The sequence below is a fragment of the Onychostruthus taczanowskii genome, unplaced genomic scaffold (assembly GCF_017590055.1).
Source record: "Onychostruthus taczanowskii isolate IOZ18803 unplaced genomic scaffold, ASM1759005v1 scaffold37, whole genome shotgun sequence".
Lineage (NCBI taxonomy): Eukaryota > Metazoa > Chordata > Aves > Passeriformes > Passeridae > Onychostruthus > Onychostruthus taczanowskii.
This window is the reverse complement of record NW_024501126.1, coordinates 998,050-1,015,870: the sequence shown is the minus strand read 5'-3', so window position 1 is coordinate 1,015,870 and position 17,821 is coordinate 998,050. Positions and strand designations below refer to the sequence as shown.

General features: G+C 39.7%; 1 protein-coding gene across 1 annotated transcript in view; it reads left to right on the top strand.

Moving 5' to 3' along the window:
* Positions 1–17,821, top strand: part of SPAG16 (sperm associated antigen 16) — a 357,755-nt gene that overhangs the window by 192,832 nt on the left and 147,102 nt on the right. The window contains exon 14 of the mRNA XM_041411816.1: positions 15,882–16,008. Within this exon, the coding sequence (XP_041267750.1) occupies positions 15,882–16,008 (127 nt within the window). The remainder of the gene's footprint in view (positions 1–15,881; positions 16,009–17,821) is intronic.

Here is a 17,821-nt window from a genome sequence, read left to right as displayed (position 1 = left end):
ATCCAGGCCTATGCCCAAGTCTCCAAATTTATAATTATGCTACAATTCCATAAAACATTTTTCAGGATCAGGAATGTCTAAAATCTCATTGATATAATTCCCAGAGAGCCAATTGTAAAAAATCAATTTGAAAATGCGAATTATCAAGGAAAAGATTATATTCAAAGCAGAGCTATTCAGTTAAGGGGAAGATATGGCTAAATCTTCATAACACTGGATAAGATGAAGCTTGAAGTACAAAACTTCACAGGAAGTGTAGCTTGAACTTAATGTTGTAAACTTAAGTCACATTGTGGATTTAGTACGAGACAGCGTGCATCAGCAATGAGAAATGTTTACTATGGTCACATATTTGCAGGTCCCAAAGGCCAGAAAAATCTTAGCTGATGCCTAAGCTGGGCAAGCCATACCATTATTTACATCTGGTGAAATAAACAAAAGGGTGAAGGGCTTTACTCAAGGCCATAGGGTGAGTTACAACTGAAGCCATCATTAAAACCCTGCCTTTCTATTTCTTGGGGACGATAAAAATATGTCAAGATTAGTTGTCTTCAAATCTTCCTACTGGGTGAGAAGAAAGAAAATCTGTATTGTATTTTCAGTAATAATATAGATCCATGAGAAGTAGATGTTTATGTGATTATTAATTACTGTGTAAAACAGGACATGAGCTGTGTAACTTCTGCTGAAATATTTGTAGTGGTGGCTGTTGGCTACTGGTCTAGATAGATCCGTGTTTTCTCTGGTTTTTACTGGAAGCATCTGTGGCAATTTAGCCTGTGCACAGGAGGCATATTTGAAGATCTTGCTAGTTAAAGTGATAATTTTTCTTTTTAATTCAGAATATCTTGACTTTCTTTCCTAAAGAATTAAATACACAGAAATGTAAGTGCTTTACTTTTTGATTTCTGCTACTGGTCTTGAACTGCACAGCACAGTTTTTGATTAATGAAGGGAGGAAAAAAATCAAGTTACTACTTTATTTTTTTTAAAACTGAAGTTGAAAATAGAGCTGGTTTCTAAAATGTCTGAGTTCTGCAGAGATTTCTAAGTAGGCTTACCTGAACTCTACCACGGTTAGCTACATAGCATTTCTTTTATGAAAAGATAGTTGAGAAAGTTGCATGCGATTTACATTAAAGAGTGTATAATTTTCTAATCTCAGAAGTTTCCTTACTTCTGTTATTTCAGCATTCAGTATGGCTTGGAAAGAACATACTAGATGCAACTGTTAGGGTTTTTTTATGTTCTAGTTCTCCTCCTTTAGGCCAGATTTTGTAAATTATGTGTAGTTGGCTGAGAGGCTCCTGTTGGTCAGCAGGAAGCTTTATTTGAGCTGGTGGGGAAATGTGCTCCTCTGGAAGTTGAACACCTTTTGCTTGATGTCCCTCACTTGTCCAAACACCTTCTCAATTCCCTGGAAGCTACTTCAGAAGCAGGAAGAATGAGGGAGGTAAAACTGAGGCTTTCTTCCACCAAATCCTAACTAGAGCAGCTGGCAGATCCAAAAAGCTGAGTCTGCTGGGATTGTGTGCACTGGAAGAGGCTCAGGCACTGTTTTTTTCTCACTTTGCTTTATTTGCAAGTGTGCAGGTATTATAACCTGCAAAATGTTAGTCAGATCTTGACAGGGTGTTTCCACTGTCCTAGATTCAGAACTCAAATGCAAAGGATCAGCACTGCAGGCACTCAGCACAATTGAATTCAGATTACAGTTTTCCACTCCACATCCAGCCTCATTACCCAGATGTTTTCTTTCTCCCTCATGTTACAGTCACTCATTACTGGCAGGCTTTTCTTTACCTAAGCTGTTTTCCTAGAAATACTGACTTACAGTATCTCCACCAAACCAGAAATTAATTGTGCCAACAGAGTAATTCACAGAGCAGTGAAAACTGTCAGATATTATTACAGAACTCAGGGAAGACAACAGCTCATTAAAATTATGTATCTCCATCATCACTCCCACATCCTGTCAGTACCACTTAGTGCAAATAATACACAGTCTGTGCTCCACAATCAAGTGGAGCACTGTCACCCAAAAACCCCACGTGCTGCAGCACAGGTAATTGTAGGTTATTTCTCTTCTTGTCTCCCAGTGAACTAAAAAGAGCAGGAATACATCTTACTATTCATAAGCAGCAATACTCTGACAGGCAAATCCACATATCCACCTGAATGTGAACTATTTTGAGCTGCTGATGTCTCCTGGTTTGAAATCAGATGCATTGGTCATTTGATTTCCAAGTAAAAGTCTGCTGTAGTGGATGCCTTAATACATGTAAATTCCTCTTGTAATTTTTGAGTTCTTCTCCTCTGGCTCCAGGCAGTCTTCAGACATGTCTGTGTGTGATGTTTTTGGGGTTTATGTTTCTTCCTTTTTATTGTTTTCTTTTAAGGGTTCAGATGTTACACAAGATTATTTTCTCTCCCAAGTGGTGGAATTCTAGTTGTGCTTCCTGTTAGAGCAAACTCTATTCATCTTTGATTAGCCTCAGCTGGAAAATGAATACAAGTCACATCTTAGTAATTTAACAATTAATTCTTGCATACAAAAAAAGTGCCCTGGGTCTTTCAGTGATGTTGGAAGACACTGAGTTGTGTTTGTACTTCCTTGAAATGTGAATAAGTACTGTTTCCAGCCTAATAGTGACTTCTTTTCTCTGTGGCAGTTTTCAAAAACTTGAGGCTCATTTCTGTCCTCACTCTTTACATTTCCCTAGGTTTTTTGATGTCATACAAGTAACACAGCTTCTCTGCTGCCCTGTTTGGGTTATTCTTTGACACAGATCTCCAAATCCTCAAGCAGACTGAGAGCTGTAAGGTCTGTTCCCACATGGTCCAAGTGGTTAAGCCTGTGAATACAGCAGACATGACCCCTCTGACACTTTCCAGGAAAATAAGGGGGGATTTGCCTCAGTGGAGGTGAAGATCAGGATAAAGCAAATAAAAATGTTGGCAATTTCCCTTCTGCACTTCAGTATTTGTAGGTTTTCTGATGTGAATTGAGACACATCATCACACAAAAATCTTGTCCTAGGCTGACCAATATCTTTCCCAGCTAGGAATCAATTCACCATCTGCAAGACAATTTTTATGCATCTATTTACTGAACTCAGAGCCTGCCAAGGCCTGTGTCTGTGGGAAACCTATTAAATATGTATTGGAATTATCCACTTGATGCAAACCCAATGAATTTCTTTATATTTTAGTGTCTCTTTCAAGCATAATTCTGTCACCAACACAAACATTCTAGATAATGGAATCTTAATATGGAGACTGCAGTAAAATGTCAACAAAATTTGTGAATTATTTAATACAGAGCAGACGGTCACAGAGTGTTTCTGTGGCATAAAGGGCACAGGAGTTTGCTGCACATGGGGAACACAGCTGTAGTCACACTCATATATCCCTGCTCTGAAATTCAAAGGAAAAAGTAAAAATACTGTGTGTGATCTTCTGCAGTTATGTTCTGCTCCTTTAAAAGCCCTTTTTAGATTTTTTTTTTTAATATCAAGGTTTTTTTAGTAGTAATACAGATCTTAGCTGACTTTGGAAGGTTAAGATTGAAATGAGGGTTTGGGGACACTGAGATACTAGGTGTGAGGTTAGCAGCTGGCACTGTGGGTTGATGAAAACCTAATTCTAAGTGTGTCAGCCTTCTAAGTGATCCATATCAGGTTATCACTCATGGCTTGACAGTACTTTGATTACATATTCAGTTGTAAACTGAGCTTTGCTATGTGCAGCTGAAGTTTTCAGTAGTGGCTTGCAAAGGCCTCTCTTTCCCTGGAGAGCAGTGGATACTCTTCTCATCCAGTGACACTTATTTTGGGTGCAGACTGGGATTAGACAGGTGTATTTATATTGATAGAAAATCATGCTGTTATAACAGGGAAAGTTGGAACAAAAAGTAAAGTAAACCAAACTGTTCACATCTAGGTAAGCAGGAGATGAAATCACTCTTATATTTTGTGCTTATGTTTCAAGTTAATCTTTCCTTCCTCCAGCTGTTGACAAAGGGAAATCCAGCCCTTTTCTCCCTTTTTGGGGAGTGGTGGGAGGTATCTCTGGGAATTCAGCTCTTCCCATTCTGTGTTCAGTCACTGATCTGAACATTCCAGCCCCTGTAGCTTCAGTGGGTGGACCAGGCTCTTTATTTTTCACTCCAGCAGATGCCCATTAGAGAATCTCCAATGACCTCCAATGTTGTGGCTCCATGTCTTAGAGCACAGCAAATCCATTATTCATAATACCTTCCCAAGTTCACAAAGCCATTGAATAGTGCTGCATAATTCCTTAAAGCAACCACCCACTCAAATCCATTTTATTTGGACAAATAAAGAAACTCTGCACTGAAGAAAACCAATTTGAAAGCACACTGAAATTCGTTTTCCTCACTTAAATATTGAAGTGCTTATATTTATTGTATCTTAGCCTTGTTGTACTGTTTTCAAAAAGAATTTCTTTCTTTAATAGGTCTAAAGAAGTTTCAGTAAATTTAAAATGTGGAGGAAAACAAACTAACATCTGACAAGTCACAGTGCTGTGCTTTTTATGCACATGGGTTTGGATTAAAGATATAAAATAAATATATTAAAAATAAATGTTAAAATACTAACTTAATACACACACACAAAAAAATTAAAAGGTAATGAAATTAAATTCTGATGTGCCAGTAGTGCTTTCTCTGTCCTATATGAATTTCATCACTATAAGCTAAACTAGCAAATGGATCCTGAGGTAAAATAATGGTGGAGTTTTGGTTTGTTTTAGGGTTTTTTTGGGGTGCAGGGTGTTCACTGGACTCAGGTTTCGTTGTTTTTTTTTGAGGGCTAAAAGCTGATTTGAGTCAGTTTTATGGCAACTGTGTGGACCTAGTTGAGTTCTCTAGATTTATTCTGCTGGTCTCCTGCATAGTTCTTGTTTCAGTTTTTCCCTTCTGTTGGTAGTTTTCCAACAGTGGTGGTTTTTTTGAAGAAAGGCAAGAATTTTGTGCTGGTGCAGACCTGGGTCATCCATCGTGCAACTTAATGCAACTCCCAGCAAACAGAAGCCTGAGAGCCACTTCTTGTTCTCCTCATCAGCTGCTCCCTGATTCTGGTGACAGCACAGAACAAGTTCTGAACAAATTCACAGAGAAAGTTCTCCCTCAGCAGCTGCTCCAGCCTAACCCTTCATTTAACACACCCAGAGCTGGAGCTTTCAAAGAGCCCAAGGGGTTGATTGAAAATATGTTGGTGCAGCCACATTGTCACATGGGAAAATCCCATTATTTGGCCACCCAACAGCTGCAGGAATCTCAGACTCTGCCCTGTCCAGGCAGCTTGGAAATCTCATCCTAAATTTGTAAATTTATAGAGAATATGATATGATAGAGCTTTATGGGATGAATGTAGTAGGCTTTGGCGAGGTATTTTGGGCTTTAGTGTCACAGGAGTGGCATTTTTTAGAAGTGTGCTGTTATCCACTGTTACAGACTTAAACTCTTGTTAAAAACAATTATTTCTTACATTGTCTGGGAGTTTTCAGAAGCAATAGATCAGATCAGCCTCACAAAAAAATGTGTGTTCCAGCATAGCATAGTAAGTTTATCTGGTCTTCTGGTGTAAATATATTTCAAATTTTGTTTTTCATTGTCACATTTGTTATTTTCTGTGTTATGTCTCACCAGGCAGTAGTTGTGCATATAATGCCACATTCTTTATTTATTAATGTGATCATGTAGCAGAATGAAATAAATGATGACAAGGAAGAGAATGAAAGAAATAACAAATTCTTCAGGGTGGTTGGAATGCACCATAAAGTGGATCTGAATGTGGAGTGCAGATGGCTTATCTTCTCCACAATATTTTATTTGAACAGCAAAAGCCTAAAACTGTAAAATAACCTGCTCAAATAGTTCTCACATAAGCCTTAATATAAGTACACAAGAAATGAAATCACTTGCCAGTGCTCCATCAAAACACATGTGTGCTGGTGGCTGCCAAAAGCAAGGAGGGATTGAGACATCTGTTTTTACTTGTTCGGGGTTAGCCTGAAAAGGCAGTAGTTTTAGAAGTAAAGTTCTTGTAAAAAAAAAAAAGAAAAAAAGAAGACACAAATAATAAGATCACGACAGCTTCATATGGAGTGTGGAACAGGCCATGAGCTCAGCGCTGATGTCAGCTGATGTGGTAATTGAGGAGGACCCACTGTCACAGGGGAGAGGCTTTGCTTATTCAGTGGCAGAATTGCTGAGCAGCAAACACACTCCTTGTCCTGCACTGCTTAAAGGGGTTACAGCTATTTCATTATTACTGAGCCTGTGCTGATCTGATTAGCTCAGACCCCTGAGCCTGGAGGGGGGAAGAGAGAATTGTTTTATGAAACAAGACTCTGGGTTTCAATAAGTGATTTCTGATGCTCCTGTCTTCACCTGTCCAACAAAAAAATCCCCTGAGGAAACTTGATTTGCAGAAAGTGCTGAGCAAGGGTAAGAGTCAAAAAATAATCTAAGAATTACCATTTACCTTTCTGAACCTGAGTGTACCTTGCTCCTGGATGAGGTTTGGAATTCTGGGATAGGTGGCTTGGTTTTCTGTACATTGCAAGGGAGACACAGGCATTTCCAAGGAGGAGTTTGTGTTCTAGTTCCTGACTGAAGGACTGAAAAAGCATTTTATTCCATCACTATGAAATACAGGAGCTGACCCTGGAGGGGAACCACTGCAGATCGCGTCGCTCCGACTGTTGGGAGCACCGAGCTGCACAAAGCTTTTCCTTTGGCTGATGGGATTTATTTTCTGCGTGCAGACAGACTTGATGGAAAAGTTAGAAGCCGTAGCCACAAATGGATGGTTTGATACGTGGGTGTTGATTTTCCAGAGGCAGAGGAAAGTGCTAAACCTGGATTGTGAAATGCGGAATGCAGGGTGTATGCTCCTGCATGGTGCTTGGAGTGGGTACCAATGTGGGACCAAATCCCACTGGTGTGTTACAGATGTTCTGGGAAAGCCCAGAACCTTCCCATTAGAGTACTGTTAACAAATACTGGCAGCTGGGGTGAGAATTACTAACTAAGTCAGGATATACTTTAGATCGCTCCCTGGCATCACTCTGTTAGGCACATTTTCAAGCAAGACCTTGTAATTGACTTAGTCTGTTTTGACCAAGCTGATGAAAAGGGCACTTAAAATCTACATTTTGGTTATAAAATCCTAAATATTCTTCTGTCCCATGACTTTCTAAGTAATTTTTGTTGACCTAACTCTAACCTTGGGGAAGTGCAATCCTTGTCAAATGAAACATAATCCAAATTTGAAACACATTGAAATGCATCTCACTTCTGAAAAATTTGGATTGCAAGTAACAGGCTTCTGTTCAAACTAAAATTGCAGAAATAAGTTACCAAAATTGATTTGGAGCCCAGTTTTAATAGAAAGTGAGATTTTGCAACAGCTGTTGCCATGAGCTGAAACGTGTTCTGTGCTACCAACAGTCAGGTGTTGAGCAGTGAGATTTTAAAGATACCTTGATGAGCTACAGCCAATTCTACATAGTAAAAGGGACTGAAGAATATATTACAATCTTACAAAAAGACCACAGACTATTCTTAAGTAGAGATTTTAAGTCCTTCAGTCTTACTGTTTTATCTTTCCTTTAAACAAATTAAAGCTTCACACTAAAACACCTTCATCTGGAATCAGAAAATAATACAAATAATACTACTTCTCATAGAACACTTCATTTGTTCACAGAAATGCAAGACATTAAGAGATTAAATCTTCAGTGTAATAATGAGCAGATTCATTATTCATGTTTCAAGCCAATAAAAAAGAAGATAGATTATTGGCACAGTTTTCACACCTTCTAATGAAAGCCTAAGTACAATATTATTAATTCAATAACTTGGTCTTTTCACTCACAAAAACATATAAAGCTATTGTCAATCCTATTTAGTATTCTCAATTTTTATCAAAATAGATCCTGAGTTTGAGTAGTATTGGAATCAATCAAGCACCAAAAGGTAATTGATTATATTTTTTTTGTCTGTGCCAGAGAGTTGTTACCAGCTATGGCACAAGGAGAGTCTTCATTCTGTAAAGCCCACCACCTATATGGACTTGATACAGAAACATGGTGAAAGATAAGGTTCTTAATATTTCCCAGGCTGGCATCAGGCAGCCAGGCCTGTGTCCAACACCACAGCAAGCAGTGGTGGCCTCAAAACTTTCTGCTTTTTTGTCTGAGAGTATTTTTCAACTCAGTGCTGCATCTTCATGTCTGCCTGGTAGAGGAAGTTTGCACATGCTCAATAAACACACAGCTTCTACTTAAATACATACAGCAGAGCTCTGCCAGAAAAATAAATACAGTGTTATAATTGGCCACTTTTCCAGTAATACAAATTGTGTTACATAAATTACCAGGAATTGAGGCAAATAAGTACTTTAATCCCAAAGGTAAGGCATGAAGTTTTGCAACCTTTTTCTCCTGCATTCACAGCACTCTCTTTCAAGGACTCTGATTATTTGGCTGTTCTCTAATTTCACTGCAGAATAGAAATCTGACTGGAGCCTTGCTTTCTGCTGGTTAATTATAAATTTATTAGGGGAATTTTGCCAAATGTCCCTCACTATTAGACCTCCCTGAATCTGAAGTTCAAGCTATCAGACTTCATTTAATGTTATGCATTACTCTCTTTTCTGTTCTGCATGAGGGTTTTTTTTGTATTTTTTTTTGTTCTCAGGTACATTCAATTTTCCCTTTCTGTGTATTACTTGCCAAAGAGGCTCTTTCAACTTATAGAAATGGGACAAAGTAATTTTTAGAACAGCAAAATATGTTAGGAGGCAAGGTCCCTGGAGATGAAATTAATTTCCAACACAATAAAATAGCTTTCCTGTTCTGTTTGGGTGTTGCTCTTGACCGAGTATCTTGTTAACAGCACACAAATGCCTCAGGGGTGTGGAGGGAGCACCATGGCATGGGAGGGTGCGGAGTGGGAAGGGAGGGATTAGACAATCTTTTGGCCACCTCCCTGCTGTGGGAAGGCTTTAACCCTCCGGAGGTGCTCTCAAGAGTGAGCCCCAAAGTGTATGGGGCTGGGCTGGGCTGGGAGAACTTGGTGTGCTCACACCTCATCCCACCCACATTTAAGGACCCACATTTAAGGACCATCATGTTCAGGCACTGCCCTTCAGCCTTCTCTTGTAGTTTTGCTAAAAGTGGGGGCTCACAATAAGTGTGAGACAAATTTGGAGCAGACTGGAGGGTACCTGGAGGTGTAGGTGCATCCTGTGTGAGGACAAAGCCCAGGGTGTTCCTTCCACCAGCAGGGCCAGGAGAGGGTTGGGACTGCCGTTCCCTCTTGCAGCAGTGGAATCTCTTCAGCTGGTAAATCCTGGTGTCTTTTGTTGCAGTTTTCAGCAGGAGCTGAAGAAGAGCTGGTGAGGGTTGAGTCTTTACAAATTGGTGTTAAAGGAAAGCTGCCGTGCTCAGTTCAGCTCCTGAAAAGGGACAGGGAAAGAGCCTTGCTTGATCTCAGAGAGGAAATCTGCACTCTCAAAAATAAACTGCTGCAGCTTTTCAAAAGTTACCAAGCAAGTCAAAAATGTAACTGTTGCCATTGACTTATGTCCTATCAGTGGAAGGACACAATTTGATCCAGTTCAGAAACTCTGTATTTTAACAATATGACTGTTTATAAGGAGATCTGAGAAAAGGATGTTACAGGATTTTACAGCAGACTTACAAAAATGCTGAGTCAGATGAGGAATTTTTGTTTATATACCTAGAAAACACAATAATGAAACATTTATATCATGTTTGGTGTTGTTTCTTCCTTGTCTAAACCTTCCTAGTTGGGAAGCTTTTCTTTGCTTTTGGCAGAAGGAGGAAGACAAGGACAGAGGAAGGGGAAAAATCACGCCCTCGCACTTAGCAGTTAAGTCCATCCCCCTTCAGAGATCAGCTTCCTTTTACATGCTCAATTTACTGTGCACCAGAGCAAAGTGTGAGCTGTCAGGCTCCTGTGGTGACAAAGCTGGATCTCATCCTGCTCCTCCTGACATCAGTTGGAGAGCTTGTGCTGCTTCCAGCAGGACTAGGACGTGCTCATGGTGCCTTGTGTGGTTCAGCCCCTGATGGGAATGATGGCAGCAGGGTTCAATACTTAATCCTGCTTCTGCTCAGTGTGAACTTAAAAAGTGCAAAAATTAAAATTTTCTGACGCCAGATTTCACCAGATTGAGAAACTCGTGAGTAGCTCTGCAAACTGATCCTTGCCAGGGAAAGCATGATTCAGAGCTTTGTTTAAATCAGGGGATTGCTCCTTGTTTTGCTGAGCACTCAGATCACAGAGATTAAAACATTCCACAAGTGCTAAATATGAAAATAAATTACACAGAGAAGGATTATATTTGTGTTTTCTTTCTAATTGTTTCTAAATACTGGAGGAGAAATGTTTTCATTGCACAGAAACTGCAGTACTCTCCTTTAGTACTGCCTTTTCCAAGTGTCAAACACTGATTTGAGAGAGGGCACAAATGAATGTTCACAATTGGAAGAGAGTTCCATTTTCTTAAGTATAAGTAATAATCGAACAAAGTGTTTCATATTGACAGCATCATACTTTCATGTATCTTTTCAGAGACAAATGTACTTTCTAGAGTAAGTGTCCTCACATGTCAATGTCTCAGAAAATGTGTTACATTTAGTGAAATAATGGTCAAAAAAAATCACTGTCATAAAAGATGGCAGGCACTTTTTACTGAAATACTGGTAGTTTTACATTCTTGACATGAATAATTGGATGTGTCATATGTGAAGCTACCTAGAAATAAAATAGTGGTCATAAAATGTAAAGACATGATAGGATGCATTTATAACAGCATAAACCAAGCTGGCATTTTAATGTCTTAAGCCAGCCCATTTGCTATCCTTGGACATTGGTCTTGGCTGGGAAAGTTCTCTGCCAAATTTAAACAAATTTTGGAGATTGAGCCATATGATGAGAAAGTGATAGGGCTGGGTTTTGTTAAAAAGAGTCTCCTTTGGCTGTTCCAATTGCAGCCCAATAGGAGCACTGGGGGCTGGTTGTGGCGTGTCTTTACAAATCCTCCTCAGAAATGCTTTGTCCACCTTCACAGCAGGTGGCTCTCTGGTGTAACTTGCCCTGAAAATAGTCATTGCAGCTCACACAGAAGAATGTTTCTCAATAGACATGAGAGTTTAGCTTAGTGTTTGCTCCATTTGAGAGAGCACTTTTGGGGAAAGATAGTACAGCTTGGGAGTTCCTGTTTGGGAATTCATTATTTAATGAAGTCCTCTGAAGGCATGGAAAAAGGTGTGTGGGAGAGGCACAGACTCCAAAGAACAAGCTCAAAATCTCATTAATTTCAATTGGCTGTATAGGTAGTTTTAATTACCGTGCTTGAACTGAGACTGAATATGGCACAGAAATAAAATAAGTAATGATGGCTACCTAAGTACGCACTAAAATGGTATCCCTCTCCATCCACTCCCCCAATTTTCCTGAACAGGGCTGAACATAGAAACCATATGCTAAAAAAAAAAAAAAAAAAAAAAAAAAAAAAAAAATTGAACTGAGACTGAATATGGCACAGAAATAAAATAAGTAATGATGGCTACCTAAGAGAGAGAAAAAAATCCAAGAAAGGGGGCAAAAAAAATCCTAATTCTATAGGATTACTGACATGCATGTGTGGGGTGTTTTTTTGAAACATTAAAGTAGCAGAAGAATTGGCCACGTGTTGTGTGCCTCGTGACTCTGGTTTGCTGTGTGGCTGGCAGTGAGGGCAGGCTGGGCACTGCTTTGTTCTTCTGAGTTTTACTGGGAAAGTGTGCAGGGCAAGAGGAATCTACCCACTGCCTCTATTCCCTTTCAGTTACTGCACAGTCGATGGAATATCTGATTGGTGCATTTTCTGGCTGCTGTTTTACATTTGTGCAGAGCCTGGGAATATTCACTGAAGTCTTATATAAGTGGAAATCTTTCATATCTTCTATTTTCAATGCAGTTTTACTGAAAGCCCTTTGGAATTTGAATGAATCACTCCGAAATGTGATTTTCAAAAGAGAAGTCTCTAGAAATGAAATCTTCCCAATCTGTTGAGTTAATGATATCAATATTGGCATGGTTAATTGAAGCCAACATTCCTGGCATAGATGTGCTTCTAGATTAGTATCTGTCCATGTTTGTTTGAAACTCTTAGGAAACATCCAAACCTAGTGAGGTAGAATGAAGGCTGATTTATTGATGGACATCATTACCTCACCTGGATTTAAGGGAGAGGAATTGACTGCAGAGAAAAAGAAAACATTACGGATAATTAGTCCTGTACTAACACAGGGAAAAGATGAAGGTTGGACTGGTGTCTGAGTGAGGTTTAGCATGCAATCTGCAAAATACTAAACTACTGAGCAGCATTTCTCTCATGATATCATTTATTGAGAACCTCTTGAAGCATCGAGATTTGTGCAAGTGTCTAACCTGCTGTTCACACATGATCCCCTCTGTCTTCTGAACGAGGATGTTCAGAGGTTGTGAGGATTATATCCATGAGGCTCTGTGTTCACAATGACAAAAATACCCAGTGCATGTAGCTACATATTTATTCTAAAGTAGATAAACCTGTTCCATTGGATAGAAACACGAGCTTCCATGGAAAAAAAAAAACCCTACAGATTTATTCTAAAGTAGATAAACCTGTTCCATTGGATAGAAACATGAGCTTCCATGAAAAAACAGAGTGATGCTCTACCCTTCATATCAACTTCTTTTTTGTGTGAAAAAAGAATATCTGGATAAATTGTTGCCCTTTCCACCCAGAAAATAGCTGGTGCAAGACAATCTTGCTGAAATTATGTCTCAGCTGGAAGGAAAGAAGAATTTATTTTATGTAGCATTGGGGAAAGCTTCTCAGAAATACTCAGTCAGTTATCTGAGTGGTAAATGAGATCTTGAGAGCCAGAGCTCATCAGAGTGCAGTGATAGGGAAGTGGGAAGGACAGAGGCTGCATCAGGGTTGGGTGTTTGTGTTCCTGATGGAAAAGTGCCTATCATTTCCTTCCCTTCTGCTGCTGTCATGGTCCATCACATCATCAGTCCATTTTCACCTTGCTAAGGGATTCTGATTGGGCCTTCCTGCTTTGGCACCTAATTAATCTCTCACAAGCCTGTTCTTGCAGCCTGTCTGCCTGGGACGGTCCAGATCTCACATCAGTGCCTGACAAACAAAATATCTTTTTTTCCTTTAACTGCCTCCCTTCTCCTGTGTTCTTTCACCCCAAGCCCACTCAAGCAGGTTGAAGACGTTGTTCTTCCCCAGCTTTTGAAGAGGGCATAGACACACCCTGTTATTACAGGAAAATATCCCCTTTCTTCCAATGGAACCACTCTCACACTGTGGTATGGAAAGCTGTTTACGTTTTCAAAAATGCAAAGTGCCCACCAAAAAAAAAAAAAAACAAAGAGCAGGATTTTCCTCATCAGAAACTGTTCAGCAGCTCAGAGCCTTTACATTAGAACATGGAAGCTGGAAAGATTGTGAATCTTTTAAAAATGGCATTCCTAGGCACAAATAAAAGTGTAAGATTTAAGATGGAAAAGGTATATTTGTGGTGTAAAACATTGCCATGAGACTGTGAGACAATAGAATTATTTTACGGAAGTTATTTTACTGTCATATATCAAGTGATCATGAATATCAGATATCTTGTGCACCGAGTTCTAACAGCCAAGCACTTTATGTCTAGTTTAAAATGAGTCCTTGTGACAAAATAATACATGTAGTCTATATAACAGATAACACTGGGTGGTATAATGTATTATCTATAATAGAAAAACATAGATTCTGTAAAATGATACCAGTAGAATCTAATATTTCTTTGGAATCTATTTCCAGGATAATATTTCTCCTCAGAAGCTACTTATTTCCCTTCTGCTCAGCCTTTGTGGGGACAGGCTTGGTGTTCAGCACAGGATATCATTCCAGAATGGCAAATGGAAAAGCACCAAACAGATCTGAGGAGTCCCTGTGTTAGATCAGTGCTCAGGGCAGTGTCCATCCCAACCTCGCAGCTCTCCTGGCCTGCCCCTCACTGCACTGATCTGTGCTGGTGGTACAGAACTGGCAAGAGCTCTGAAAGCCTTCTGGGGACATACAGGCAGGGAAAAAAAAAGGCAGAAAAATCGCATCTTTAATTCCCCCCTGCTGACAGCTTCCTTAATAAATATTGTAAGAAATTTCTCTGTTAAGAGCCACCCAGTAATCTAATTTGCAAGCCCTGGTGATATATTCAGCAGCCAGCTCCAGGGAGGTGTGTTTCTACTGTCAGAATCACATGAGCAGGGAATAAAATTCTGAGCTCTTGCTGAAAGCTGCAGTAATTTATGATGAGTTGTTGACTTTTATTTTTTCATACTATTTTTGACTCAGCTGAACAAAGAGGATAGAACTGCTACTGAGTTTACATTGATTAGTTTTTTCTACAGTGTGCTCCCCTACCTGTGTGTTTCCACTGGATATAACAATACAAATACTGCACATTTAAGTTTTACATATATCTGAAGAAATCACAGAGTGATGCCCTTGTTTAATAATGAGTGATGGATCCTGGTCTATTTCAATCATCCCCCTTCTTGATACACTCCTGAAGGAGTTAAGCCTTTGCCAGTCTGCTGACTTTAAGTAATCCCAGATTTGTCTGTCACCTTCTGTGTTGTCTGGATGGGGCATCCTTGGGCTCTTCCTTCTCCTCGGCTCCAGTTTAAAGAATGTTCTCCTCTGGTGTGTACACAGAAGGCAAAGCAAAACCCAAAAAGCTTTCATGAGATTACAGCTGTACAGCCAAGGTCAGGCTGTTTGGTGAGAGAACTGATTCTCCACAGCAGTGTCATCATGGTTGTGTCCAGTTTCCTACAATGGGAAAAGCTTCCTCTCTGGAGTTCCTTCTGTATCAGGTCCATCCCCTCAGCTGAGAAGGACCAACAGTGTTGTTCCAGAAATTAATTCATTCAAAGAAAACAAAGTAAAGAGGTGAGAAAGCCAGCCCAAAAGCTCTCGGGTGTTACTCCTCAGCTGCTCAGCTGGGAGAAGGTGCAGTGGCTGGGTGTCTTCAGCCTTGAGAGAACTTTCAGAGCCATTTCACAGGTAATTCCATCTGAGCTGTTAGTTCATGATGAACACCTTGTTTCTTGGGGTGCACCTCTGTCCTTCACCTCTGCTTTAAGAACTTGGAGCTTATAATGGCCACTGGAGTGGTTCATCCACAGCCAGACACCTCTCCTTCTGGGAAAAGGTGTTTGGGGTGTCCACAGGGACAAGACTTTACCCTCAGTAAAGAGCTCCCAGGCACCACTTGCTTTCTCTAAGCCTTTGTGCAAACCAGAGGAAAACCAGGTTGCCAGCACTCACTGGCTTTCTTCAGGGGGCATGTGGGCACAGTCCAATAGATCTCTCTTTGAAAAAAAGGAATTTCATGTCTATAAAAAGGAAATGGTGCCGTCTCTATCCAACCTTTTCATCCACATTCCCTTTCAGTTCGGCATCAGTGAGGTTTTTGAGGATCCACCAAGGGAACACAAAGTGGTGCTTTCATTGTTCCTCCTTAGGATTCAATCTTTTAAAACCCACTTCTCATTTCTTTATGCCTTCCTGCTCTAGCCTCCATTACTGGGAAGCAAACACCAGTGGGTTGGGTTTTGTAGCTGTCTCTGTGGTGCAGTGCTCGGGTGAGGAATCACTGTCAGTGTTCATTTTTCCAGAGAGTAGCTGGGGAGATGCACAAAACATGTTCTTTCTTCACCTAAAGCTGTCTGTTGTTCATATTACCCTGTGTGGAGGGTGCTGCATTCCTGTGTTCTTCTCTTGCAGTGAGAGGTGCAGATACACCCTGCGTGGCCACAAGGGCTCAGTCAACAGCATCGAGTTCCTGCCCTTCTCCAGCACCGCTGTCACCAGCTCTGCTGACAAGACCTTGTCTCTCTGGGATGTCAGAACGGTAGGCAGGCTTTGCCTTGGTCTTTCCTAAATTCAGGATGTAGTGATGTCTGTGACAAGAGAAAAATAAAACCTAGTGTGAAATCAAAATAGAAAGTGAGGGTGATGTGCCAGTAAAACATTCACTAATACGCTTGTTATCTTCTGACCAAAAATGTCACTGTGTAACATTTCCTCTAGAAGGAATCTGCCTCCCCTCCTCCAGAACTCTGCTGATTCTTCATGGAACATGCATTATTTTCTTCATGTTATATCACTGCAGGTAGTGACAGAAACTCTGCATCTCTTCCTTTGTTCTTCTCTACCTTCTTTCTTTGGGATAGGTAAAAGTGGATTGAGTACACTGGAGAGTCTATTTGTCCCTGCTGCTTTGCAAACCAAATATGTAAATCCTGTTCAAGTAGAGAGAGCAAGGCAAAAGGAATTTTTTTTCCTCTTTCATCAGAAAATCTAATAATTATTGCTGTTTCTGTGGTATAGAGCAATTTTTGAAGTTCTCATATTAATTCTTCAGTTGGTGTTACAGCCACTCTGCATTTCTCGGACAGTGAAAAGGTACAAGATTCCAGCCTCGAATGGAGAAGGTTGTATTCATGGAAGGGATTTGAGAGGAAGCAGGCAGAGCTGTTGCTGTGGATTAAATGGTGTTTTCATCAGAGCTATACAAACACAGGATAGGAAAAACTGCCATGGAAATGACAGTGGAATATTTGAGATGCTCATTAGGCAATTTCTATTTATGGATCATAGAAACAGACTGAATAGAAGGTCATTTAATAATAATAATAATCCTGGTCAGAAAGCACAATGAGTTAAAATGAAACTAGTCAAGACTCATTATTCCTAAATGCATTGGTTTGTAGGAATATTTGATATCCGGATATGAATAATTCAAAAACAGGAAAAAATTATTGCAATGCAAACAAAAGTGAAATGCTTAATGGAAAAATAGATTTCTGCTTTGTTTTGTTTTCAATAAATCCTGCAAGGAACTGTATCTTGCAAATATCTCAGTAATCTCCTGCTCATAGCAAATTAACAGAGTCATCAAGGAGTTTTCCTTTAACAAACATCAGGAAAAAGCCTCTATATTTGCTCACCAAAATTGTTTTTCAGCTTTGGGTAATTTTGCTAAGACAGGAAAGACCTTTTGTGAAAAGAAAACGTTGTATATGGCATTTTGTTGTGTATTTATGCTGTTGAATTTTCCATGTCCAGTGGGAAATCTTGCAGGTTTGGGATAAATGCTCACAGAGAAACCTCACTTGAGGTGGTGAAATCCCTGTCAAGATGCCACCTCCCTCTAAATGCTGAATGATATTAAATGTTCCCTCCAGAAAGAAGATGAATTATTTTGTCCCATTAATTGGGAATAGAGTATTTTCTCATCTCTGTGAGATCAATTAGCATTAAGGAGTACATTTAAGATACTTTTAATGAAACATGAAAACCACGCTCGGGTTTGTTTTCTCATAAATCAGATTCCTATTGCTAATCACATCTTGCTCTTCAATCATTAAGTGCAGTCAGCTCTTTATTATTAAAGATAATGGATACAGAGAACTGTAAGTCAGAGCAGTGTAAGTTGAATGGACAATGAGCTCTGGATTTGGGGCAGGATGGAAGATAAATCTTTGTAATTACTAAGGTAGAACTCTAATGCAGCCTGCAGACTTTGGAAATGCAGGGCGTTACTTTTCTTTTTTTTTTTTTTTTTTGCAGCCTGCAGACTTTGGAAACACAGGGTGTTACTTTTCCTTTTTTTTTTTTTTTTTTTTTCTGGATAACAAAGTAAGATCTATCCAGCAGTTGAA